Below are 26633 nucleotides of genomic sequence, written 5' to 3' on the forward strand. Positions count from 1 at the left end.
GTATTTGTGTTCGTTTGTGCTTCCTCAAGCATGTTAGGTCATTTTCCTCATGGGCCGAATATTTCTAGAATGATTATAGCATTGTATTGGTTGCATTATATTTTTAGCACAGGGGAGTCATGTAATGAGTGTGCTAAGTAGGACTGTTATGGCTCTGTAGCATTTCTTGAACTGTACAGTATTGGAACTGTACTGTGTGTGTGTGTGTGTGTGTGTGTGTGTGTGTGTGTGTGTGTGTGTGTGTGTGTGTGTGTGTGTGTGTGTGTGTGTGTGTGTGTGTGTGTGTGTGTGTACTGTTAATGAGAGAAGTGTCACCATTACAAAAGGTGGTTTATTATTAAGTTGGGGAGTTATTGTTGGAGAAGGATTTGTAAGTGGACTGCATTTGGCAAAATAATTTATTGTAAGATGAGGATCTATAAATTCCGAATGTGAAAATGTGCTACTGCAACTCACCTGAAATCTTGCCTGCATCTGAAGTGGCTATGAACTTTCATCAATTGCAAAATGTTAGACATGTGGTGGAAAGTAACTAAGTATAATTTTACTTAAGTACTGTACTTAAGTACAATTTTGAGGTATTTGTACTTTACTTGAGTATTTCCAATTTCCAGTACTTTTACTTCTACTCCACTACATCTCTCAGAGGCAAAATTTTTACTTTTACTCCACTACAGTTATTTGAAAACTTTAGTTACTACTAGTTACTTTGGAGATTTTAATTTTGATTAGAAAACATACATTAACCACTTCAACCCTATACATTTCAGCCATTTGAAAATAGCCGATTTACAAGCTCACAATGCGTCGTGTTGCAACACATTGTGAGCTTGTAGATCAGCTATTTTCAATAGATTTTCTACACATTTTGAACTTGTGAAATGGGACATTCTGCAATATGAACACTTTTACTTTTACTCAAGTACATTTTCAATTCAATACTTTTACTTCTAAACTGCAGTATTGGTACTTTTACTTAAGTAAAACAATTGAGTACTTTTTCTCCACCACTGGCAAGAAGGGCACATGATTGTCAATCCCTGTCCCTGCATAGCCTGCATGTTAAACCCTGTCCCTGCATAGCCTGCATGTTAAACCCTGTCCCTATAGCCTGCATGTTAATCCCTGTCCCTATAGCCTGCATGTTAATCCCTGTCCCTATAGCCGGCATGTTAAACCCTGTCCCTATAGCCTGTATGTTAAACCTGTCCCTATAGCCTGCATGTTAAACCCTGTCCCTATAGCCTGCATGTTAAACCCTGTCCCTATAGCCTGCATGTTAAACCCTGTCCCTATAGCCTGCATGTTAAACCCTGTCCCTATAGCCTGCATGTTAAACCCTGTCCCTATAGCCTGCATGTTAATCCCTGTCCCTATAGCCTGCATGTTAAACCCTGTCCCTATAGCCTGCATGTTAAACCCTGTCCCTATAGCCTGCATGTTAATCCCTGTCCCTATAGCCTGCATGTTAAACCCTGTCCCTATAGCCTGCATGTTAAACCCTGTCCCTATAGCCTGCATGTTAAACCTGCACCAGTCGTGTGACCTCACAGTATCAGGTGTCTCCTGCGGACCCCATGAAGCGCTGGGTAGGCGTTTTGCAGAAAACCAAAGCATGGAAGAGCCAATCCGGCTTCTGCGCTCAGTGCCCTGTGATTGACAAGGCGTTGATTGGCTCTTCCACTTTTTGGTTTCTGCCAATCGGGGATGGTTTTCTGCAAGAAACCGAAAAGTGGAAGAAGAGGCAATCAGCGCCTGTACAATCACCGCCATTTCCGTAGATCTACAAAGGGTCCTTTTTATGATGGCTCGCGTCGCAATGCTACTTACATTAGCATCAGGTTGCTATGGTAATGAATGAACCGGCGGTCTTGACCGCCGCGTGCGTACACTCGCTGTTGTTTTATGTTCCTTTCAAATGCCGTTCTCTCCGATTCCTTTCCCGGAGTGCGTCCCTGGGTCAAAAGCAGCTTTATTCGACGGCATATATAGCCAAAGAAGTGTGCTCTGAAAGCGAAAGTAAAATATCGGCTCCGTCACAACACACGTCGTGGGTATAACATCCGGTTCCGGTTACTGGGGGTCCCGTGGATCCTTCAAAATAAGGGTTGCACTTGAAAAAAATGCTGGCGGTATACGGGTGAATGAATGAATTAATGCTGGCGGGGAAAGTGTTTTAATAATACATGTTTTTATTAGGGCCGGGACTAATTGCGATTAATTTAGATTCATTAACTACAGAAAAATTAATCGCGATTAACTACAGATACATTAATCGCACCTTTTTTTTCACCGCGGAACGTTTCTCACTGGGCGCTTTTCTATAGTACTGAAAACTGGAAATAATAAAAAGTCAACCCATTTTGTGTTGCCTAGAACTGGAGGTCTGACAAAAAACAGTAACAATATGAAGTAAGTACAGCTTTGTGATGTCACTGAGATGTACTTGTTACTGTTACTAATTTTTTTTCAGACCTCCAGTTCTAGGCAACACAGAATGGGGTGACTTTTTATTATTATTTCCACAACAGGTATATTAATGACAGTAAAATGTTGAAAATGAGTGGTATCCTGTAGTCACTATTCATTGATTCAATGGGATACCAAAAAACATTAAAAAAAAAAGGTTTCTCGCTGTTCTCGGGTTGAATATTGATATGCGATTAAAATGCGATTAATCTAGATTAATTAATCGCAAAGCCTCTGATTAATTAGATTATTTTTTTTAATCTAGTCCCAGCTCTAGTTTTTATACTTGTCCAACTATTAATGTCTGCTGTGCTTTCTTGTGTTCTTATGACTGCAATAAACGCCATGACGACTGAATTTCAATGAAAAGTCTGTATACTCTACTGTACCTACTATCTACTATACTATTATACCTGCCGTGGTGTCGTCATCAAACACAGTAAATAAAATCACCCTTGTGTGAAGTGAGCGGTGCCTTTGATGAGTTGATCTGCTGCACTGGCATAGATATATACACACAAAGCGGTTAGCATTGCACGGAAATGGTAAATTAGTCTTTGTGATAAAATAAAACGTCATCCCCAGACTGTGTGTGTGTGTGTGTGTGTGTGTGTGTGTGTGTGTGTGTGTGTGTGTGTGTGTGTGTGTGTGTGTGTGTGTGTGTGCGTGTGCGTGTGCGTGTGTGTGTGTGTGTGCGCGTGTGTGCGCGTGCCGTGCGTGTTTCAGGTGCTGTCCCCTCTGTCCTCGTCGGTCCTGGCCGAGAAGAGCTTCAGGGTGATGGAGGACAGAGTCAGCGTGACGGAGCTGGGAGTTCAGCTGGTGTCTGGTCTCTCACTGTCCCTTCAGCTCAGCCCAGGGAGCGACAGGGCCATCCTGGCCACCGCCACCACACAGGAGGTCATGCATGCTCTCAAACAGGTATCACGTGATGTGCATATCCAGTGATGTAACTAGGGTGCGTTTTGCGTCCCAAAACGCACTTTATAGTTTTGGGCCGCAATAGACTAACAACCTCTGCGTCCATGGGATGCGTGTACATGCTGAGTACAGTAATAATAATCCACGTGGAAAAGAAAAATAAATCGCGGGGGGAAAAAAGCGGTAAAACAATAAATAATCTACGGACACGATCATTTTGCACGGCCGCATGCGACCTCATCCTACATTATAAATGATAAAATCCACGTAGGAATCGTTGTAGAACCACTAGTTTCTAACAACAACACAGTCTGACGGGCGCCGCCATCTTGCTCAGAGCGCAGCCTGGAGACCAGAGCCGTTTAGAGAGAGAGAGTGACGACAACACACCGTTCAGTGACTCATGAAGCTCCGTGAATAAACAGTGAACGGAGTTGTCGCAACTCTCTCATCTACACGGCGCTGCCTCCGACAGAAAGACAGGGGAACATTTTTGAGCATGACAAACGAGTAGACCCGATTGAATGGGAAACACACATTGTGTAACAAACGCCGACACTGTTGTATGTTGTGCGTTGTGGACCGGTGCCACCACAGATTAACATGCCCCCCCACCCCACCCCCCCAAAAAAGAAGTGCCAAAGCCAACTGCAAGGCAACAGAAGATATTAGCAACCCTATTTTCTAAATCTAACATCATCATCTGCTAATGATGATGATGTGCACAGCCTACCTCCTCCATGACTGCTTCTACTTAATCTCCAGGTTAGTTTTGTAGCATTCATTTTTATTTTGTATTGTGTAATGAAAACAACATAACATTTTATTAACAGTTAAAACTGGCAGAATTATTATAGATTTCATATAGCCAAAATCATATGAAATATGTATGTAGTATAAATGTAGAGCTTTTTTTTTAATTCTAATTTATTTTGCTAGCTTTAGTTATAATAATACTTTCTTCTTCGTTTTCTATATGAATACCACATTATAACCATATAAAATGAAATGGGAGTGAAATGCTGCAATTTGTAAAAATGGCAAAATATGACTATTAAACGTTGCTGAAGTGGGACTCATCAAATGTCCCTGGGACTCATCTAAAAGACCACCCCTGCATCCCGGGACTCATTACATTGAAAACCTATTTACATCACTGCATATCGCTTGTGGCATTTAAGAGTTGACGTCCTCGTGCCAAGGGGCCTTGTCTGGAAACGTCAATCTCTGCCACGACCTCCTCCACCCTACAGTACATTCGGTTTGCCTTGTTTTTTTCACGACACCATCAGTTGCACTTCTGCAGTTCCTGAATGTGATTTAATTTGCATACTGTATATATTGTGTGTGTGTGTGTGTGTGTGTGTGTGTGTGTGTGTGTGTGTGTGTGTGTGTGTGTGTGTGTGTGTGTGTGTGTGTGTGTGTGTGTGTGTGTGTGTGTGTGTGCGTGTGCGTGTGTGTGTGCGTGCGTGTGTGCGCGCGTGTATATATACAGGATATAGAGGCGAAGTGGGCTGAACTCCGACCCTCTAGTATAAAAATGGCATATGTCATGCTGACTGACGGCTGAGATGGGCATATGACATTAGGGAAGTCCATAAATGGGCATTAAAGGCACATGGATTCAGAGCCATAGAGTAAAGGTCCCCTGGATGGATTCAGAGCCATAGAGTAAAGGTCCCCTGGATGGATTCAGAGCCATAGAGTAAAGGTCCCCTGGATGGATTCAGAGCCATAGAGTAAAGGTCCCCTGGATGGATTCAGAGCCATAGAGTAAAGGTCCCCTGGATGGATTCAGAGCCATAGAGTAAAGGTCCCCTGGATGGATTCAGAGCCATAGAGTAAAGGTCCCCTGGATGGATTCAGAGCCATAGAGTAAAGGTCCCCTGGATGGATTCAGAGCCATAGAGTAAAGGTCCCCTGGATGGATTCAGAGCCATAGAGTAAAGGTCCCCTGGATGGATTCAGAGCCATAGAGTAAAGGTCCCCTGCACACTGCTGCGTTTGGATTCAGAGCCATAGAGTAAAGGTCCCCTGCACACTGCTGCGTTTGGATTCAGAGCCATAGAGTAAAGGTCCCCTGCACACTGCTGCGTTTGGATTCAGAGCCATAGAGTAAAGGTCCCCTGGATGGATTCAGAGCCATAGAGTAAAGGTCCCCTGCACACTGCTGCGTTTGGATTCAGAGCCATAGAGTAAAGGTCCCCTGGATGGATTCAGAGCCATAGAGTAAAGGTCCCCTGCACACTGCTGCGTTTGGATTCAGAGCCATAGAGTAAAGGTCCCCTGCACACTGCTGCGTTTTTCGGATTTTTAGCTGTTTGTTTGTTTTCCGGGGGGAATAAACGCGTCCCGTGTGCAACCACCTTAACTCTTAATTCACGCCAGCATTTTATTAATTTGAGCTCTTATTTTGAAAAGCCAGAGTTCAAGTCTACCGGAAGTAGCTTATCCCAGGACGCTCGACGGAGCCGAGACAGGCCTTGTTTACATGATCGATCTATGCCGGTGCACTGGAGAGCTCCACATCGCCGGCTCTGTGCCGTCAAAGAAACGCTGTTTTGACCAAAATGCCACCTGGGACAAGGAATAGGAGATGCAGGCGATTGAAAGAAACGGATAGAATGGATTATTATGGCGACGATGATCTAATATGGGCGATCCAGTGCTGTGCTAACAACAGCTAGCTAACCGGCTAACGTAAGTAGCATTATGGCTCGATCTATCGAATGCACTATAAAAGCGCAATTGCCATTAATCTTCGGCAATGGCGTTACGCGTCGGTATCAAAAGTAGGCTTCAATTGACAATGATCTTCGGCAATGGCGCTATAGTTATTTAAGACAGAGTTATGACAACGCCGTTCACTTCATGGGGCCAGTCCAATGGCGGCTCTTAGCACATAGACTTCTATTGGTTTGTACCGGACGTTTACAGAATGCATTGGAGTCTATATGGGCTACATGAACCACGTGACCAGGCTGTTTTCTGCCCCCCCCCTCAATGTCGTAACTCTGTCTATACTCTATGGCTCTGCATGGACTGACAGTTACAGAGATCTCCATATATGGGAATAAATTATAGGCATTGGATCGGCAGTTCAACGTGGGTGTGAGCATAATACAGCATTTGATTATAAATATTTTTTTATTATTTATTTGTATTCCTCCGTGTGTAGCAGACGCAGAGAGGCGAGCCTCATAACTCATTGTGTGTTTGTGTGTGTGATTCTTGTCTACCCAGGAGTCCCTCCTCAGCGCTTGGCTCCAGTTCAGCGACGGCTCCGTGACTCCTCTGGACAGTTACGACCCCGCCCACTTTATCCTCTCGGCGACGTCTCTGGACGAACAGGTGGTGGCGGTGCGGCGCGACGCGGCGTGGAAGTGGCCCGTCGTCGTCGCCGAGGGCGAGGGCCAGGGGCTGCTGGTGCGCGTGGAGATGAGCCAGTCCGAGGCGTGTCAGAAGGGGAACAAGCGCCGGACGGTCCTGGCCGCCGGCGTGGGGAACGTGCGCGTGCGGGTTGGCCGCCCGCCCGAGCAGCCTTTCAACCGGCCGCCGGGGGGAGGAGACCGCCAGAAGACCCTGCACCCCGACTCCCCGTACTACGGCGGGTCTTTCTCGGACATGGAGGCGGGAATCGTGAACCGGGGGGCCACGACCGTCAAGGGCCACATGCCGGTGGTGAGGCCAAACGGGGGCCGCCTCTCGGCCCCTGACAGTGGGGGGAGGGGGGTGCCGGGGGGGGGGGACTTCTCCGAGTACCCGAACCAGGCGGTGGTGGCGGCGGCGGTCCCTCCGGGTCACGGCAGCGGCGCCGAGGAGGACGCGTCGTCCCGCCGGGGCCTGACGGACCTGGAGATCGGCATGTACGCCCTGCTCGGCGTGTTCTGTCTGGCCATCCTGGTCTTCCTCATAAACTGCATCTCCTATGCCTACAAGTACAGGAGCAAGCACATCTCCATAGAGACCCCCGAGGCCATGCCCGCACACGCCCACGACTGGGTCTGGCTGGGCCAGGAAGAGGGACTGTGCCTCCAACAGCAGCAGCAAGAGGAGTTGGGCGCACACGGCTCCCTGGAGGAAGGAAGCCAGCTGCTCAACGGCGGGGCCCTGCGCGGCAACAGCGGCTGCGGCTCGTCCGGAAGGGACCACAGGAGCGAGTCGCTCAACTCGCCCACCACCAAGAGGAAGAGGGTCAAGTTCACCACCTTCGCCAACGTCAGGCCCAGCAACGGATGCCCCGTGCTGAGCCCGCTGGCGCTGGTGCAGACCGGCGGTGATATAAAGTGGGTGTGTCCGGATGTCCAGCTGGGGGTCGACTCGCAGGAGCTCCGGAACTACATGGAGAGACTGAACGAGAACGCTACCAAGAACATCGTGTAAGGGAGATGAGTGTGTATGTGTTTTCCACTGAACTATAAAGAGAAACTCACCTGAATGCCTTCACAGCGAGAAGGGAACGAGAGGGGGGGGGGGGGGGGGGGTGGATCAATGTATGGAGTCAAAATGGATGGAAAATGTAGCCTGGACGGACCTGGTTGCAAACTGTACCTTGACAACAAGGCTTGCGACAACAGGATAGGACATTCTGCCTACGTGTTGTTTCCATGGAAATTTGTCGCAAAAGGTTGAGCATATCAGACTTAAAGACTTTGCCATGATGACACCACTTCATACATACAGTAAGAGGGGGGGGGGTGGTGTGATGTTGATATTGTTGCTTAACTTAAATGTATGTTCTTTGTGTTTAAGTTGACCTTTCCTTTATTACTCTCCATATCACTGTTTTCTCTTTTTTTTTGTATCATCATGTTTTGCCGTTTCATTATTTATATTTCCTTGCTTTTCTAGAGTTACTATGCCCTGTGCCACCCTAAAGCAATGATAGATTATAGGAGTGTTGAAAGCAAATTGTATATAATAAAATTGCACAGAGCTTGATTGGGAGACACTGTATGTAAAGTGGTATTTTGTAGTGTTTTTTTTTTTTTGCTCTTCCAAGACCAGACGCATGCATGCTGTTACTGAAGACGAGACATGTGTGTCTGATCTGGTACCTTGAAAACAAAGCGTGTAGATATTGCTAATGCCCACTTAAGCCTGATTTACTCTTTAGTTGTAACGATGGTGTCTCTTACTGAATATATCTGGTCTGCGAGCTAAAGTGAGCTTGTAGATGTATACCATTTTCAATGTGGGACACCGCCGCCATACGATGGAGAATAAATTAGGCATTGTGTTGGCGCCGAGCTTCGGGGTTGTTTTTCTGTTGTTATTTTTTTATATTATTGTGGAAGTAATATTCTATTGTTTCATCCTGAAGAATCGCATTCTTCGCTTGAATGTTAGCATCTGTTGTCATGTGGACATCCATCCGATACTGTACATTAAGTAGACGTTTTGCCATTCTGATGAAACGATGCCATTTCTAAACATACTGGTTGCTGCACATTCAACAAGTTATATGGGTGACAAGATGCATTTGACAACACAAAGAAGTATCATCAAGAGCATTAAAGGGATATTTCACTTTGGTCATTTCATCGTCTACTCAGGCTTATGTGAACACCCCACACAGACTTGATTCAGTATTTAGATATTTGATATTGATTTTAGCTGCCCCGCCCCCTTCCTATACAAACCCATTGTAACTCCGAACTCCATTTTAACCATGATTGATAGATTCATCAAACACCTGTCCTTTTTTTCTGGTGACCCATAGTGTCCTCCTAATACGGTGACTGTCTGTGTTTTTTCATTTACTGTTTTCATATATTTTTAATACTGTTTTGGGAAAAGGTTAAAAAAGTTTAAGTGCCATAGACGACAAGACGAGTTGAATCCAATTATGCACTGATTGCCATGGACGATGAGACGAAAAGAAATGAGTAAAATGATCAAACTTTTTTTTTTAAGTGAAATATCCCTTTAATAGACAATCACCTTTCATTTAAAATGTGCATTTAAAATGTGCTATAGAGCTTTCAACAAAGAAAACCATTACGGTGAGCCAAAACTATCAAAAATAATGTAAACCTAAATTCTGACTTCCTCGCCCATCATGCTATTTGTCAATATGAGTCACACCCACCCCTTTCTATACCTCTTTTGTTTCTTCTTTTTTTTTAACTGGTCATTGACGTAATTAAACTTGAAGGTGACACTTCTCCATCTTGCTGCAGTGTGATCCATCTGTCTGACTGGTCTATTTATTTCTCAGTCTTAACCCATTTTGGGCGGGAACCCCTTTTGGTGTTTTAAATGTTATAATTTAGCTATTGAAAAATAGCAGATTTCTACAAGCTCGTAGCGCGCCACTCGGTGGCGCGCTATGAGCTTGTAGGTCTGCTATTTTTTTTAAATCGTGAAAATGTGGCGCAAATCTTTAAATATATTCTTTCGGAGCAAACGTTTTCAACTCAAATTTGCATCTGGGAGGGTCCCTGGAACAACATATTTTCAGATGGGGGTCGGCCAGTGACGTAGAGTCTGTGGGGGCCGGGGGTGTCAGGGCCCCCATGAGGAATTGGACCTGCATATATATATAATCGTCATGGCGGGCCCCAATGACGATTATAAAGACATTTCATCTCTGGGGTCGGCGGCCAAATACAGATAATTCTGGGGGTCCTCGACATGAAATAGGTTGAGCACCACTGACACAGAAACATGGGTTTTCCAGAAAAATGTAAGGATTTAGAAGCCCTTTTTTCAGTCCAAAATGGGTTAATGTGCACGTCTAACCAGTAGATGCGAGTAAAGAGAGAGAGGTTTCGTCATAAAACATGACAATGAGCCACTTGTCATCCGTCGTCGTCTTTGTCCTATGGGAGACTAAAGGAGAAACAAGACATCATTTACGTCTTATAACACCACTGTCATTCATTCCACCTACATAAGTCCGTTATACATTATTCTTTTCAGTCGTTTCTGAGATCAAGCTGGCTACTGTATGTGGTTGATTCAGCTACTGTATATCAGCATAAAAAGCACAATTCAGATTACTTTACATAATACTTATTATTTATACAGTTTAATAAGCACCTCCCACGGTTGTGGGAAGTCAATTAAGCAATATCACACGAGAGGGTGTGGGTTAACGTGATTATTGCCACGACAGTGATGCGGTAAGGAACGAGATTAAGTCGAGATCCGCAACCATCACTGAAGTGGCAATCACGTTAAACCACACCCTCGAGTGTAATATTGCAATTATACAACGGTTACCCTTAAGACTAAGATATGAAAAAATACTTTTTAAATGACAGATGTCGTCCCTACAACCACACATTTCCCAAGAAACTATAGCTAGCCTAGCCATCGAGTTTGCTAGCGCTCTGGGAGAACAGAGCAGCTGAATTATTTGTTTTGATTAGGTGGTGAATGGTGCGGATTGCTTCCTCGAAACGACCTGTGGTATAATTACAGGCAAACGGTATGGAATATCAAAAAGCTTGTTGAAGCTCACTCACATGTCTATACCGTCGAGGAGATCATGTGTAACTAATTTTGGTTTAAAAATAAGAAAAAAAGGGCAAACAACTTGAGACAGACGCTCACTCCTCCAATATATTGTTGCTTTTATGCTTCGTGTTTTGACCGGATTAGCTGGTAAACAGATGTGTTCATTTCATGATTGGTTTAGCTTGGTTTGTAGAGTCAGGGTAATTGTTTCCCCCTCATTTCCAATCAATCAGGGCTCGACCGTCGCCATACTGTATGCATGGCTTGTGGTGGACATTTTTGTCCGAATTGTATTTTTGGCACGGACATACAAAATGAGTGGACGAGAGCTCTAGCACTTTGAGATTCTGAGGAATGTAAAGTGCATTATAAATAAAATCCATTATTAGTAGTATAGCCCTAAATGGCCATTGCAGGTCTGTAACTCTGAGAGTGTAGAAAGGGAACCAAATAGAAACATTTGCCATGGACAAGACCAAGTCTTTGCCACAGACAATTTTTTTGTGTACGGACGGACATATTGACGATGACCCCTGCGATGATTTTAGTTTACTTTGCACTCGTCTCATGCTGGTAGGCTGTTTGTGGTACAGAGATGCAGGGGGTAGAGGAGAGGTAGAGAAGATAGGGCGTTAATAGTAGCTTTTGGTCCATAGAGTTAGAAGGAGTTCCCTTAACGATATGTTACTTTCGAGCCGTTGCGAGGACCTCCCGGTATAGCAGACTCTCGTCTGTATAGTACAAATATAAAATACACTTTAGCTACTCACCAAAACAAAGCCGCTTTAGAGGAGTTGAAAGCATAGACATGTAAAGGTAGAGACGCCCCTTCCGGCTCTGGAGCGTATATGTGCTCAAGGGAGGGCAAAAGATTCCCGAGATTCCTTGCGAAGCCCCGCGGAAGCATGAGTGTGCGTCACGGAGCGCATGTTCGGGTCTGATAAGTCCCAGAAAAGCTGTGCGCTGTGATTGGCCAGTAGTCACTTGAGTGGCAGCGTGACGTAGTGCACTCTTCCGGTGTAAATTCTTCTGCCCTTCCGTCAACACACATGGCTCCAACGAACTGCAGCAGTCAATGAGGCATCTATTTTTTTAATATATATGGTTGAAAGCCTATACTTTCCTTAGTGGGAATAGGCTATACTCGGAGCCCCCAAACTCACGTCTAAAATGCACTTTTTGGCCAGAAAATAAAATATTTCGCAGGACGGAAAAGAAATCTGGTCAATGGAATATTTCTATTGACAAGATAGAAATATAGACATCTTTTTTAGGGCCAATCTATGTTTCCATGATTGTCCCTGAATTGAGACACGCATGCAGGGGCTAAAACATCTCAACATCAACAATCTCTGATCAAGCCTTTGGCCTGGCAAGAGAGAAAATAAAACGGATGAAAGGCATAAAGTAAATTGCAAAAATATGACACTATATGATCAAAAACATTAAGCATTATAAAATGTCATGCATGTTTGTGTATTAGTACTACTGACTATAGGCCTAGGCCAATTATCCTACAGGAGTACAGGAGAGAGAGGCATATGGTGTATAAGCATGAGAAAACACGAGTAATTTGCATTATTGCAAGCGAGAAGCATAATGTAGTACAGTAATTAGAACATGGCAGTGGACATTTTGAGGCCATGTTGGTTATAGTGCAAAAGGTGATCACTTGTACGATTCTCAATTAGTCTATCCTCTGGACAACAGCGCTCTCCTTTGTAAAAGGGCAGCCCAATTAACGATTACCGAGATGAGTTTTATTACATGTTAATGTGACATTTTCTATGCCGCCTTTCAAGTCAAATTATTGTACCCACTACCCATTTAACTACCTAGATGTCAGTGATTAATTAAAGGCTAGGTGAAACACCTGTAGATAGGAGATGGCCCTATACGTTCTAACTTCTGAGCGAAGTTCCTGGGTCATTATCTTTTCTCGTTAGCTAGCACAGTCAGTGATGAATTGTGTAGTTATAAGACAGATTAAAACGAGCAATCCATGAGTTTCAAATGTAGTCTTACACCTGTTGGGGACCAAACAGCAAACTAATCAATTAGTTATACGCCTAATCAGACATGTTCAGACTAATTGAAACACCTGCTTTGGTCCCAAACATGGCAGGTGTCGGACTACATTTGAAACTCATGAACAGGTTCGGTCTCTATCCTTTTATTACTCTAGGCATGAAACCCATATTTACACAAAGATATGGGAATAAGGATGTCCTCTTCTACCTGCCGTAGCCCTACCTATACCAGCTCACTGGCTCACAGTGCAGAGCACAATGCAGTACAGTACAGAGTACAGTAAACTACAGTACAGCTTCTTCTGGTATAGCCATCAGTCAAAGAGCAAACGATTGTCTGTCTCAGACATCGCTCATACCGGAAGTAGTCCAGACTACGGTAATACATTTGAAATAGAAGATAGAAATAGAAGATAGGGATGAAATTGGAACGAGGACCACATTGCGTGTGCGCGCACGCACGCACACACACGGTCAAAAACATAACCTCTGTCCCTTCCTTTGGCCTGGTAATCATGAGCGGCAAAAGGAAGCAAGGCCTGTTGCACAATTGACTATATGTTTCTGCTTCTTACAGTACACTCACTACTTATTGATCATATGGCTTTATATTTAATGAAAGTCCAAGGACAGATTAAACTCTCTCCACTTTGACACCCCACAGGTCCATTAATTTCAAGCTGGGTGCATGTGTCATGTTAGTGTGCACTGTCTGTGCGCGTGTGTGACTGTGCGTGTGTTTGTGTGTGTGTATGTGAGAAAAAACATCAAGATGAACGATTGCAGCTCTGATGTTTCTTTTTTCTCTTTAAGTTGATTTAAATTGCATTTCTATCAGTGGAAGGATTTGTGTTGGAAGCCACCAGAATCCAATGTGAAGGTTATTGGAGCTGGCAGGCCTCTGATTCTCTGTTGTTGTCTTCTGCGTGCACGTGCGCGTGCATGTGTGCGTGTGTGTGTGTGTGTGTGTGCATGCGCGTGTCTAGGCACGTAGGCTGAGCAATTGCCCTCAGGCTTTTGTTATTTATTTTTTGAAGGCCTGTCCAACCCCCATGGCCCTTATCAAGATGAATACTTGATAAATAATAATGTTGCTATAAAATATAATGAGCTTGGCTGGAGTCAGTCAGTCCCCTTCACGCAGTGGTGGACACGACAGTAACAAAGTAAATGTATACTTGAGTAGCTGGTCTTCCGCACATTTTTTGAGTATCTTACTTTACTATACCACTCACTCCACTGCATTTCAAAGACAAATATTTGACCCCATCTCAGTAGAGTACATTTTGCGGAGGAGAAAAGGGTACATTATGAATTAACCACCCGATCCACAAGCTCATAATGTGTTGCATTGTCACCGTCGTGTGACGTCACGCGGTGCCAGTGACATTTGGAGCCACGGGGGATTTTTAATCCGCAGGGTGAGTATTGATAGCGGCGAGTGAGCGAAAGAATGCCACGACGACAAGGAATATCCATTTCGGTGTGTTTACCTGGCAGAACGGCAGGTTTACAGCACTCTTCCAACAGCTCGGCAATAATAACAGCAGTAAAGGTAGGCTCTCAATAACTCACACAAAACGACACACTGTCACCCGTACAGTATATATTGGCCGTCAATCTGCGGTCCCCGGCAGGCTGGCACTGACGGAGGATAAGGCTCACTCACTCACACATCCATGCACTTTGGGATCCGGAAGACGAAGATGACTGACTCATTATAGGTGCCGGTGGTCAAGGGGGCCAGTGAGGCGCTCCAACGTTGAAGCGCTGGGCCCTAGTGGTAAGAGGAAGGACTGCAGGCTGGACCCGTGGATTCATGACGAGGAAACCCCGTGCAGCTGGGCTTTAACATTGAGCGCTCGGTTGCACTTCCGCATTGGACCTCCAGAATTTGGAGGACCACAGGCGGAAATAGACGGTCCTTCCGGGTGCTTCAAAAGGCCACTGAGCAACTTCCACTGACGTGAATAGCGGAGGGGGGCGGAGCTTCGCGCCAGATCAGTCTCTATCCTTTTAATACTCTATGACCGGTGGGCTGAACAAAGACACATGGGAACCCGCTGTGCCCGAGAGCCAATATAAGAACACATTATATTGAGTAAAACACACAGACAATACTTAGTTTAGTTTAGTTTAGTTTATTAGTTTGTTTGTTTTTTCCATACAAAAAACATTCTTAGTTCATCACAGTTTTCTTTTTCTTATTCTGGAAAAAAAAGGTATAGACTGAAGCCTAGGCTTATTACGTCTACCCTTTTGTTATTTAACTTAAAATAATACAAATAAAAATAAATACCTTTTACAGGTTTTCAAACAAAAACAGTTCATGTGTCTTATTTCTACTGTAATATTCAAAAAAAGAATAAAATAAAAGTGCTTACATGCACTTTTTTTTTTTTTAACAAGCAAAACAATATGCTAATAATAGTCACAGTAGTAACATTTTCACCAAAAAAAACAAGAAACAAATGGCACTTCATAGCACTATGGCCACTTGATTTGAGCCTTTACTCTGTGTAGCTATTTAATACTGTCTGTGTGTTGGAATAAGCTGCCATTTGTGTGATACAATACAGAATACTACTATTATTATTACCATGGTCTGTGTGTGTCTAGGGGAGGGGCACGGCACCTTCCACAATGGCAGGACTAGTACACAAGCCTATGATATAAACCACCGTATTCTATGAAGGTACATACTTTACAAAGGCAACATTACTCTTACCTCGGGTTAGGTGTAGCCTGGTCAGCATTCCATTTCGTCATGGTGTAGTCAATGACTTGTAGTCATCTGGCAGGAAACCACAAGGCGGAATCAGTAGCCTACTGTGAATGGCGGAATTATTCCGTCTTGTGCATGTTTCCTGCCTGATGACTACAAAACAAGACTACAACATGACGTAAATTACCATCCGCTCCAGACCGGTTCACACAGCGATTTTGGAACACAGACCTATAGGCTTTCCTCCGAGGTGGAAAGCCTGGTGACAAGAGGTTAGGTTAGGTGAGGTTTGGCCATAACCACTGGCCTTATACAAACAGCCACTTGGCATTTGATCATCAAAGGCACAGAGAGGAGGGCGCCTGAGGAACATAGGACCATTTCAAATAAACACAATGAATGGACTAAACACACATAGCTCTAAAGCTCAGAGAAGGGCTGTGACGAATAAGGAGAGAATATTATTCAGGACGAGGAAGAAGAAGAACTCAGTGACAGTGATGATGGTGGTGGTGGTGCGTCTACGATCAGTGATGATATCAACATCAACAACAACACCGCGGCTGCCAGTGTGGAGGTTTATAGGATACGGATAATACCACCGTCCGTGACCATTGATATCAGCGAACAGCCAAATGAGGGGCCTAGAAGACGTCCAACTCTGAAATCATACCGATCTGAGATGTTTGGGAATTATTTGGATTGGGAATAGAATTATCAGTGCCTTTGCCGGCAATCACAACAGACGCGTCGTTCTTCTGTGAAGATGTCTAATGGTGAGGGACGGTTTTATTTTATTACCATACACGCAGTTTAAGTGCAGGCACTGAGAAGACTGGGCACTGGCCACTGAACTCTATAAGTGTGTGTCATGATGGCCAGGCTGCTCTAGTAGGGTGGATCCTGTCCTTGTTTTGTATATTGCTGCCATGCGCGTGTATTTAGCGCCCAATAAAATATGTGAGCGCTCTGCTCGCTCTCTCTCTCTCAGACAAAGAAGCACGGGCTCGCAACTCACTTTAAGATGCTCCAAACTCAAATTAGTATGATACTTTGACAGTGCCTCAATTCCAAATATTGCCAGAATGTAGATCTGGGAAGGCCGGATTCTGTAACTACCGGTAGATCATCAACCGATTTAAGAAGTATTCATTTCATAAGGGGCCCAATGTAAGAATTCCTTTATTAACCCAATCCTTCAATAAAAAGTGAGTTTTTTTAACCCCATAGAACACTAACCACGGGTGATTTTCACCCGGACAATTATATTTTTGTAATTTTCATAATGTTGCTGATGTCTGAGGTGGGGTCTTCCAGTAGGCCTACCTTCCTGATGCTTAGGTAGATTGTTGGAGGGGTTGGCTGATCCAATATTTGGGTCACAAGGTGGCGGTAATGCACCAAAAACTGGATGCCAACTGCCGTAAAACAGAAAGAAGAAGAAGAAGAAGCCATTTTGACTCTGACACAGTGGTGTTCACTGTTCACCAAGCATGGTAGGCCAAAATGTTTGTTGCAGCTGATGCTGCTACTGGCTTTCGGTTGTTTTAGCACTTTAGTCTGTGTTAATGTGTCAAACATTAATGTCTTCAAATGAGTTGACCACAAATGAAGTGCTCTGCTGCTGTGTCTATAGAGACGTGGAGATACCGGTAAAAAGCATACATGTGTTCTACATTCTACCTGTGTCTGTGTATTTAAATGCACTTTTAGTTTAGTAATATCACTGTCTTTTCTTGTAGCTGTGGTGCTGTTGATGTCCCCCCTTGCCCTCGCATTGATTGTGCTGTAGTATCACTGCAAATCAAAGTAGGTTTTATTGTTTGTTCTTTTAATAATGATTTGAATGCAGTGTTTGCTTATACCAGGGCTGCCCACTAATGTGTTTTTCCATTTCCTTAACCCATTTATGACGTCAAAATTAAAAAAATGTCTTCTAAATTCCGACAGTTTTCTGAAATACTATGTTTCTATGTCAGTGGAGCTCAATATTTCATGTCAAGGACCCCAAAAAGTATAATATAATTGGCCACCGACCCTCATCTGAAAATGTGTTGTTCCAGGGACCTCCCGGACACACAGATTTGAGTTAAAAATGTTCACTCTGAAATAATGTTAAAGATTTGTGCCACAATTTCAAGATTTTTCAAAAATAGCAGATCTACAAGCTCGTAGCGCGGCACTTGTGAGAACGATGGCTTCCATTTTCGTGTTGCAACTTTTCAGGACTAGAAAGCCTGCCGTTTCCATTAGCTTGGATTCCCTATCAATGAGATAAGATCCCAAACTGGTTTTCCGTTGTTCCCTCCCCCAATTGAAGGGATAGTACTGTTTTTAACCGTTTTTATATAATACAATACTGAGCATTAACCCATTCTGAACGGGAACCCATTTTGGTGTTAGCATCATGTTATGCTTTAGCTATTGAAAAATAGCAGATCTACAAGCTCATAGCGCTCCACCGAGTGGCGCGCTACGAGCTTGTAGGTCTGCTATTTTTGGAAAAATCGAAGAACGACTGACATTTTTTAGAATCTGATCTCGGGTCAGATGGGTTATGATCAGACCAGTGTGTGTCCAGTGGAAACCTCGTATGAATCTGTTCTCAGGTCAGAATAGGTTAAGAGTGGTGTGTGGACATCCTACCTTCTACCTCACTGTTTTTTCCCACCCGTGGCCGTGCCATATTTTATGTATATTTGAGATTGAATTAATTAATTAGAATGAATGAATTAGAATAATGTGTAAAAGTAAATTTTCTAATTCAAAAAGTGTAACTTTTATATATTCTCAATTCATTGTGGATAAGTATTTAAAAGCATTTTGTTTTTGTTTTTATCTTGATGATTATGGCGTACAGCTCATGAAAATCAAAAAATCCTATCAACAAATTTGAATATTTTACGAGACTACTAAAAATATATATATTTGTTTTAAAGGATAAATGTCGACCATCTGAAAAGTATATTAATGTATGCAGTCAATACTTGGTCTCGGCTACTTTTGAACAAATTATTCCATCAATGGGGCGTGGCATGGAGGTGAACAGCCTGTGGCATGGGGGGGGAGGGGGGAGGTCAGGTCAGGCCAGTTGGCAGGTCAGTTAAGCACTAGCCTGATTATCAGACTGTAGCTTTCTTGAAGCAAGAGATGCAGTCCACTCAGAGAGTGGGCGGGGTCTTTGGGCTGGGTCCAGGCTAGTTAAGCACAGTAATACGGTCAGTATAATATATGGTCAGTACACTAATTACTAGTAGTTTAGGCTCTATGGGCTGGTGCCAAGTGCTGCCTGAAAAGGAAGATCAGCATTGACATAAAGCTTGTCAATGTACGGTGGCACACAGTGCTGTAAAATATCATAATCGATGGTTGTGTTGAGACCCTGGACTTGAGTTATCTGCTGGTGTTGATCCACTGACAGTCATTAGTTCTTTACTTTAGTATATATTGGTGCCAATACTTTTGTACTTTTACTCAAGTAATGCTTGAATACCAAACCAGACTATGTATATGATTGGGTACTGATACCAACTGCGAGTACTTCCTTCTTTTATTGGAAATACATTGAACTGCGTATTACAAGATTAGGCATAATACATAAGCAGTGTAATATTAAAAATAAGAACAGCATTATGAAATGTGTTATATAAAGAAAAAACAAGCAAAGAAAGAAAATAATACTGTCATCTTATTTAAAGTCCATTATTGAAGTCCATTGTAATTGATTCCAGGTAAATGGAGCGCTAAAACCGAAGGCTGGCTGGCAATTAAAGCAGACGAGAAACCCTGGGCTGTTCCGATCATTATAAAAAAAAGTTTGGCTTGCTATACTGTATGGATACTATACTGTAAGAAGGTTGGGGGCTCTTTTGGGTCAAACAACAGTAGTGTGTTGGTGCTAGAGGCCCATTGGCTCTGTCTCTCCATTTGGTTGGTTGTAACCCCAATTCTTGTGTTGGGAATTGAAGTCCCCTTATATGGCAGGTGCAAATACCGGCAGGAATGAATTCATATTATGTCTTCTGCAGATGAACTTCCACCAACTTCTTCTAATACCACCTTCTTCTAATACCACTTCTTTCTGACACGTCCTTCTAACACCACCTCTTTCCATGTTGGTGGAAGCTGATCTACAGAAGAGTAGATGTGACCAGATTTGCCATCGCGCAGCCTCCAACTTTTCACCAGAGGAGAAAAACTGAAATTATGTATTTTTTATCCCAAATTAGTTAATGGCACAGGCAGACTCTTCACAAGCATGTCTCAAATAAATGTGCCTGCCTTCTATAAAGGGGGACTTCAATTCCCAATACAAGGATTGGGGTTACAGCCAAACATCATCAAATGGGCCTCCAACGCCAACACACTACTGTTGTTTGACACAAAAGAACACCCATAGGCTACCAACCCAAACCGGGCCTTTGCCGTGTGTCAGCAATGGAAATGCGTCAGTCATGCCACTTGAACTGTTCACAAAATACTTTAATACACACTGAAGGGTGAAAAAGTGTAGTATCTTGTTGACTTGTTTTGGAAATCTTGAGGCATTTGATATCGCTTTAACATTGTCTTGCTATTGTCTGTGATAAGTCCGTTCCCTCACACACTCACTCAGTATATTGAACCATCTAGTGGCCTAACATTATGGTAATTGATATGGTCGCGCAGAGCCTCGGGCCAGCCCAGTTAGGGTAGGATAGGACCTTTTGAGAACTCTACATATAGTCTCCCCCTTCCCCTGTCCATTCCCATCTCCCCTGCCTTTCCCCTCTCCTCTTCTCCCCTTGGTTGTGTGGGTTCGTTTCCCATCAGTGCGATTGTTATTAACACTGTACAGACTCAAGGTCCAGTAAGGCCTGCCACTAACTCATCATCCGGGGAGACACTCCCCGGAGTTTATTTTTGTCTCCCACTCTGCAGTTCCATGACCGTGGACCAGGCTTCTTCACGGAGCCTTCACTGAGCCTATCAAGAGTGTGACTGTGGAGTGGACCCGGCCTCCTCACAGAGCATGACCAAGGACTGCTACCATATCATAGTACACCACAACACTGTATTTTATTATTATACCACTTCATATGATCTGACATCATTGTGGCAACATGTTGAATGTCCTCGCTTGTAGCAGGCATTATGTATGTGGGGACATGTGGGGGAATGTCATTGCTCGTAACGGCTTATGTATGTGACTCTTCCCTTTGCATCAGGTATCATCTGCTTGAGTCTTCTCGACACCCACAAGCTCTCTGGCACTGAATCGTCCATAATCATAACGTCTGCTGTTGCCAGGTTCTTCTTAATCCGAGTGCATTTTTGTGGCTCTTGAAGCAGAGACAGGTACTCGCCCATCTCTTCCAATACAAGTCAACAAGATACTGCACTTTTTCACCCTTCTGCATGTATGAGACTTTTGTGAACAGCTCAAGTGGCAAGACTGAGGTGCTGATATAATTCCATTTCTGACCCACAGCAAAGGCCAGGTCTGGGTGTTCCATCGTGCTGGGCTCTTTTGGGTCAAACATTAGTGTGTTGGTGCTAGAGGCCCATTGCCTCTGTGTCTCTTCATTTGATGTTTGGCTGTAACCCCAAACCTTGTGTTGGGAATTGAAGTCCCCTGTATACAGTATATGGCAGGTGCAAGTAGACCTCAGCTTCCACCAACTTCTAAAACCACCTTCTTCTAACACCACCTCCTTCTAACACGTCCTAATACCACCTCCTAACACCACCTCCTTCCATGTTGGTGGAAGCTGATCTGCAGAAGATATATGATGATGTGAATTCACTCACTCCCACTGGTACCAACCCAGACCTGGCCTTTGCCGTGTGTCAGCAATGGAAATGCATCGGTACCTCAGTCATGCCACTTGAACTGTTCACAAAATACTTGTACATACACACTGAAGGGTGAAAAACACCACCTCCTTCCATGATGTGGTGGAAGCTGATCTGCAGAAGACATGTGGAATTTAGAAAATCTATGTAAAAAAATGAAAAGAAAGACATGTATGGTTAACATTGAACGTGTCTGTTACATAAGTGTCAAATAAACTTTATCATGAAAACCTTTGTCTCCCACTCTGCAGGTCCATGCACTTCTATTATGTACCCCCAGCTGCCTCAAGTGTGTGAACGTGGACCAGGCCTCTTCATGGAGCCAGCAACAGTGTGCCTGCCTGGAAATAGTCATCAAGTATCATATGTAAGCTAAGAACCTAATTTCTATGTAATGAAACTATGCATAGATACTATAGTGCTACTGTATATGTCTAGAGTCACACAGATGATACCTGAGGAAAGGGGCTGGTCATTTGTGTGCAGGCCAAGACGAGCACACTGGAAAGACCTGTGGACAAGTTATGCCTCATCTGTGAGACGGAAACTAACGTTTAATGTTTTCATGAAAACGTTTATTTATTGGATCAGTGTCTCTCCATTTGATGAGCTGTAACCCTAATCCTTGTGGTGGGAATGATAGTCCCTTGTATAGATAGCACGTGCAGGTAAAAGCGGTAGTGAGTGAATTCACATTTCCGTGTATCTTCTGCAGATCAGCTTCCACCACCTCCTCTACCACCTCCTTCTAACACCACCTCCTTCTAACACCACCTCCTTCTAACACCACCTCCTTCTAACACCGTGAAACATTAAACTCCTAACACCACCTCCTTCCATTATTTCTGCAGAAGCTGATCTGCAGAAGACATGTGAAATTTAGAAAATATGTATAAAATTGAAAAGAAAGTCATGTACTGGGTATGGTGTGTCAAAGTGTCTCCTCCCCCCTTGTATTGTATGTGTTTTTGTATGGATAGTTTTATCATTTTTAAGAACGTGCTCAGGGACTACAGATGTAAACTATCTTTTGGCTAACTCTGTCCCATTTACATGGATGTGAAAACTGACATGTTGATTAATGAGCATTGTCCCTGTCAAATAAATAAGCGTTGTACAGACTCACTGTCCAGTAAGGCCTGCCACTAACTCATCATCCGGGGAGCCACTCCCCGGTGTTTATTTTTGTCTCACACTCTGCAGTTCCATGGACTTCTACTATGGACCCCCAGCTGCCTATCAAGAGTGTGACTGTGGACGAGGCTTCTTCACAGAGCCTTCACTGAGCCTATCAAGAGTGACTGTGGACCCGGCCTCCTCACAGAGCATGACCATGGACCATATCATAGTACACCACAACACTATTTTATCTAAACATTATTATACCACTGCATATGATCTGACATCATTGTGGCAACATGTTGGTGACTGTCCTCGCTTGTAGCAGGCATTATGTATGTGGGGACACGTGGGTGACCACGGCAAAGGCCAGGTCTGTGTTGGTATGGGTGTTCCATCGTGCAGAGAAGAAGCTTGGGTGCACTTTTGGGTCAAACGGTATAACCCCAAACCTTGTGTTGGGAATTTAAGTCCCCTGTATATATGGCAGGTGCAAGTAGACCAGCAGATCAGCTTCCAACAACTTCTAATACCCCATTCTTCTTACACGTCCTTCTAACACGTCATTCTAACACCACCCTAACACGTCATTCTAACACCACCTCCTAACACCACCTCCTTCCATGTTGGTGGAAGCTGATCTGCAGAAGTGTGTGAATTCACTCACTCCCACTGGTACAAACCCAGACCTGGCCTTTGCTGTGTGTCAGCAATGGAAATGCATCGGTACCTCAGTCATGCCACTTGAACTGTTCACAAAAGACTTGTATATACGCTGAAGGGTGAAAAGTGCAGTATCTCGTTGACTTGTTTTGGAAGAGATGGGGTGATTAACCCCATGGTCTCTGTCCCTACTATATGAAGTTGTAAAACTGTGGAATAATGTTGTGATTCAGTCATGGAATAACGCTATGTCAAGCCTGGATCTGTAACATCTTTTCACTGAGAATCAATTCATATAAATTCCCCTAAACTTTGTAATTCAGTGTGGTCTGTATTCCTGCGTCTTTTTAAGGGTCTTTTACCAAGGTGTTTTATCCATTGCCTGGATTGTGTTCAAGGTGTTTTTCTAGGATTGGCTAAGGTGACTAAAGGATTGTATTTAAAGGGTACCCTTTAAATAAAATCCTTTAGTCAGTCATTTGTGAAAGGAAATGTATATAGTTGTATACCGATTCATTTGGTATAATTCAACGTTCTCTCAAAGGTTTATCCATTGTGCTATCTTAAATTGACAGCTCACTATATTTGAAAACTAGGCCTAAGGTTTTTGAAAATGTTTCTTACTGTCTTAAACTGACAGTCCTATATTTCTATAACTATTAGGATAATTTCTTTGGGGTTTTTCCATTACATTTTTCTGGTGGTCTGGACATATTTTAATTTAAGGTCCTGGTTCAGACTTACATTATTCAATTATAAATATAAAATAAAAACATTCTCATCATAATGGTAAAATTAGAACCATCACTGTCTCTCCATTTGATGATTTGCTGTAACCCTCTTCACAGAGCCTACTATGGACTCTGCCTCCTCACAGATCACAACCATGCACTGCTACCATGTTATATTACACCAATACACTGTATTTTATCTTAACATTCTTATTCCACTATATACTGTATTATCTGACATTGTTATACTATGTATTATCTTACACTATTATGTTTATTTCTATTGCTACTACTATTGCCTGTATTTCCTCTGTCTCTCTATTTTTCTCTCCCCCGACATAGTCGGGTTCTGCTTGATGTTTCTTCTAAATTCCAATACCCCAAATCTCGGACACTTGCTCACTCACACTCGGTGATATTGGTGACCTGCTGAAATATGTGACCATCGATCTTGTGGACTTCACACAACTTTATGGAGATCTTTCAATACAATAAGGCCTAAATACCACTAGGTTTTTTACTCTGAATGTAAATTGTTACGTTTCATTTATCAGCAGACACTGACATTGTGATTGTCTACACGAATTTCACATATTTCAGCAGGTCACCAATTTCATCGTAACACCACCATGCTGGAGTGGCTGAGATTTTGAGGTATTGGAATACAGGTTTTTATATGTGAAATGTGGACTATTGTGTAAGGGGATTGGACTATGTTCAAAAGGATATTTGAGCCCAGGCGGTGGCGTAACCGTCTGGGCACCCGACTGGTAATCCAGTCGCGGTGTGCCACGGGTTCGACTCCCGAGCCCGACACGGCCTTTACTGCATGTCTTCCCCCATCTCTCTCCCGTTTCCCGTCAGCCTACTGTCTGTCCCTTCAAAAAAACAAAAAAAACAAAAGGCGTAAGCCGCAAAAAAATATCTTTTAAAAAAAAGACATTTGAGCATGGGATAATAAAGTTGTTTTTATTTTTGTTGCTTCCTCTTGCCTCATGTAAAGCATCTTTGGGTAGTCAGAAAGGAGCTATACAAGTGTGAGATATTGTTGCGACCGTAGGTCGCATTTACTATGAAAACCTGCATCTCCCGTCCGTCCGTTAGTCACCCACGCCTCCATACTGTATATGCATGTCGGGAGCGACGGTGTTGTCGGACTAATGCTTGTCGGACTGATAGTATGTCTAACAAATGTATGCACCCCAGATATCACCAGAGATGGGCAAAATACATTGAAAATGTATTTTGATACAAAATGCAAATACTGGGTCAAAAAATGTATCTAAATACAAAATACAAAATACATCTTCCATCCCCATCGAAATACAAATGACAAAATACAAAAAAGTATTTCAAATACGTATTTCAAATACGTATTTCAAATACATGTATTTCAAATACTGCCCATCTCTGGTGGGCAAAATATATTGAAAATGTATTTTGATACAAAATACAAATACTGGGTCAAAAAATGTATTTAAATACAAAATACATCTAATTTCTTCCATCTCAGCGAAATACAAATTACAAAATACAAAAAAGTATTTTAAATACGTATTTCAAATACATGCATTTCAAATACTGCCCATCTCTGGATATCACACTCCCATTGCACAATTTGTAGATGTTTTGCTTACAGTGTAAGCACCTGTCCACAGGAGACTTTTCTAAAATATGTTAACACTATATTCTACATATCAAAATCACACAATAAACAAGCAGATATAATCATTCAGGTAACCAATCAGTGAAATTTCGAGAATAAATAAAACTTGAATGAATGAATAAATATTTTGGGAGTAATTAAACGTTAGAGTTGTCGAGAAATACAATATCGTGAAGAAAAAACAAAAGGCATACATGTGTATTACATCTAACACAGTTGCATATTTTGGGGGTTTGTATGCTCACCAAGGTTTCAAAACGACTCAAGGGTACCAATGTGGTCAATTTTAATGTCGTTTGCAGGTCATTCCATTTATTAGGGCCACAGAAGCTAAAAGCAGATCTACCAAGTTCAGAGTTAACTTTTGGTACCTTGAATTTGGGGAAAATACTTGACCGGGTGTGGTAGGGTTCAGAGACCCTTTTCAGGAAAGATGAGATGTATTTAGGACAATCTCCAAGCATGGCTTAACAAGTTGTGTAATGTTGTGTCTTCCTCTGTAATGTATTTTTTGTTGTCATTGATGTTTTTTGTGTGGCTGTAGCTGGGGTGAAAGCCCAAGACAAATTTCCCTTGTGGACAAAGTTTACCTTTTAAGTTAACCAATTGTTCATAAATGTTTGTTATGAGCTGGTCCAGCCGGCTCCATTCACTGCCATGTATTAATTGCACTTCCGGTGTGAGTTTGGCTCCCATGAAAGTGTCCATGAAAGTGTCATGGCGCAGCCCAGTCACGTGACCACTTCTCTTCCTTCTCAGAGCTTCTTTGGTGTCAATAGCTTGTAGTGCACAAAGAACATCATTACAGGACACAGGTTGAAAGTGGAAATTAAAATCATGTCTTTCCGCCTGCACCTGATGATTTCCATCAATATGGGGCCCCGAATAGTTGGTGTCAAATAAGTTGCCTGCATTTACAAAATGCATGTTAAAATATACCAAGTTTAACTGGAACGGATCACTGACAGATGCAGGTGCTTCTTCACAAACCCTCTCAGTACTTTATTCTAGTG

At 43.1% G+C, this 26633-nt stretch overlaps 1 protein-coding gene across 1 annotated transcript in view; it reads left to right on the forward strand.

The window, feature by feature from the left end:
• LOC310878841 (transmembrane protein 132C-like) overlaps positions 1-7770 on the forward strand; it is a gene marked incomplete at both ends in the record, with an annotated part of 240058 nt that extends 232288 nt beyond the window's left edge. Inside the window, 2 exons of the mRNA XM_083793256.1 lie at positions 3196-3387; positions 6631-7770. Coding sequence (XP_083649382.1) covers positions 3196-3387; positions 6631-7770 — 1332 coding nt within the window. The remainder of the gene's footprint in view (positions 1-3195; positions 3388-6630) is intronic.
• Between the last annotated feature and the right edge of the window lie 18863 nt (positions 7771-26633).

Source organism: Protomyctophum parallelum (assembly GCF_964188405.1).
Source record: "Protomyctophum parallelum genome assembly, chromosome: 21".
In the NCBI taxonomy this organism is placed as follows: domain Eukaryota; kingdom Metazoa; phylum Chordata; class Actinopteri; order Myctophiformes; family Myctophidae; genus Protomyctophum; species Protomyctophum parallelum.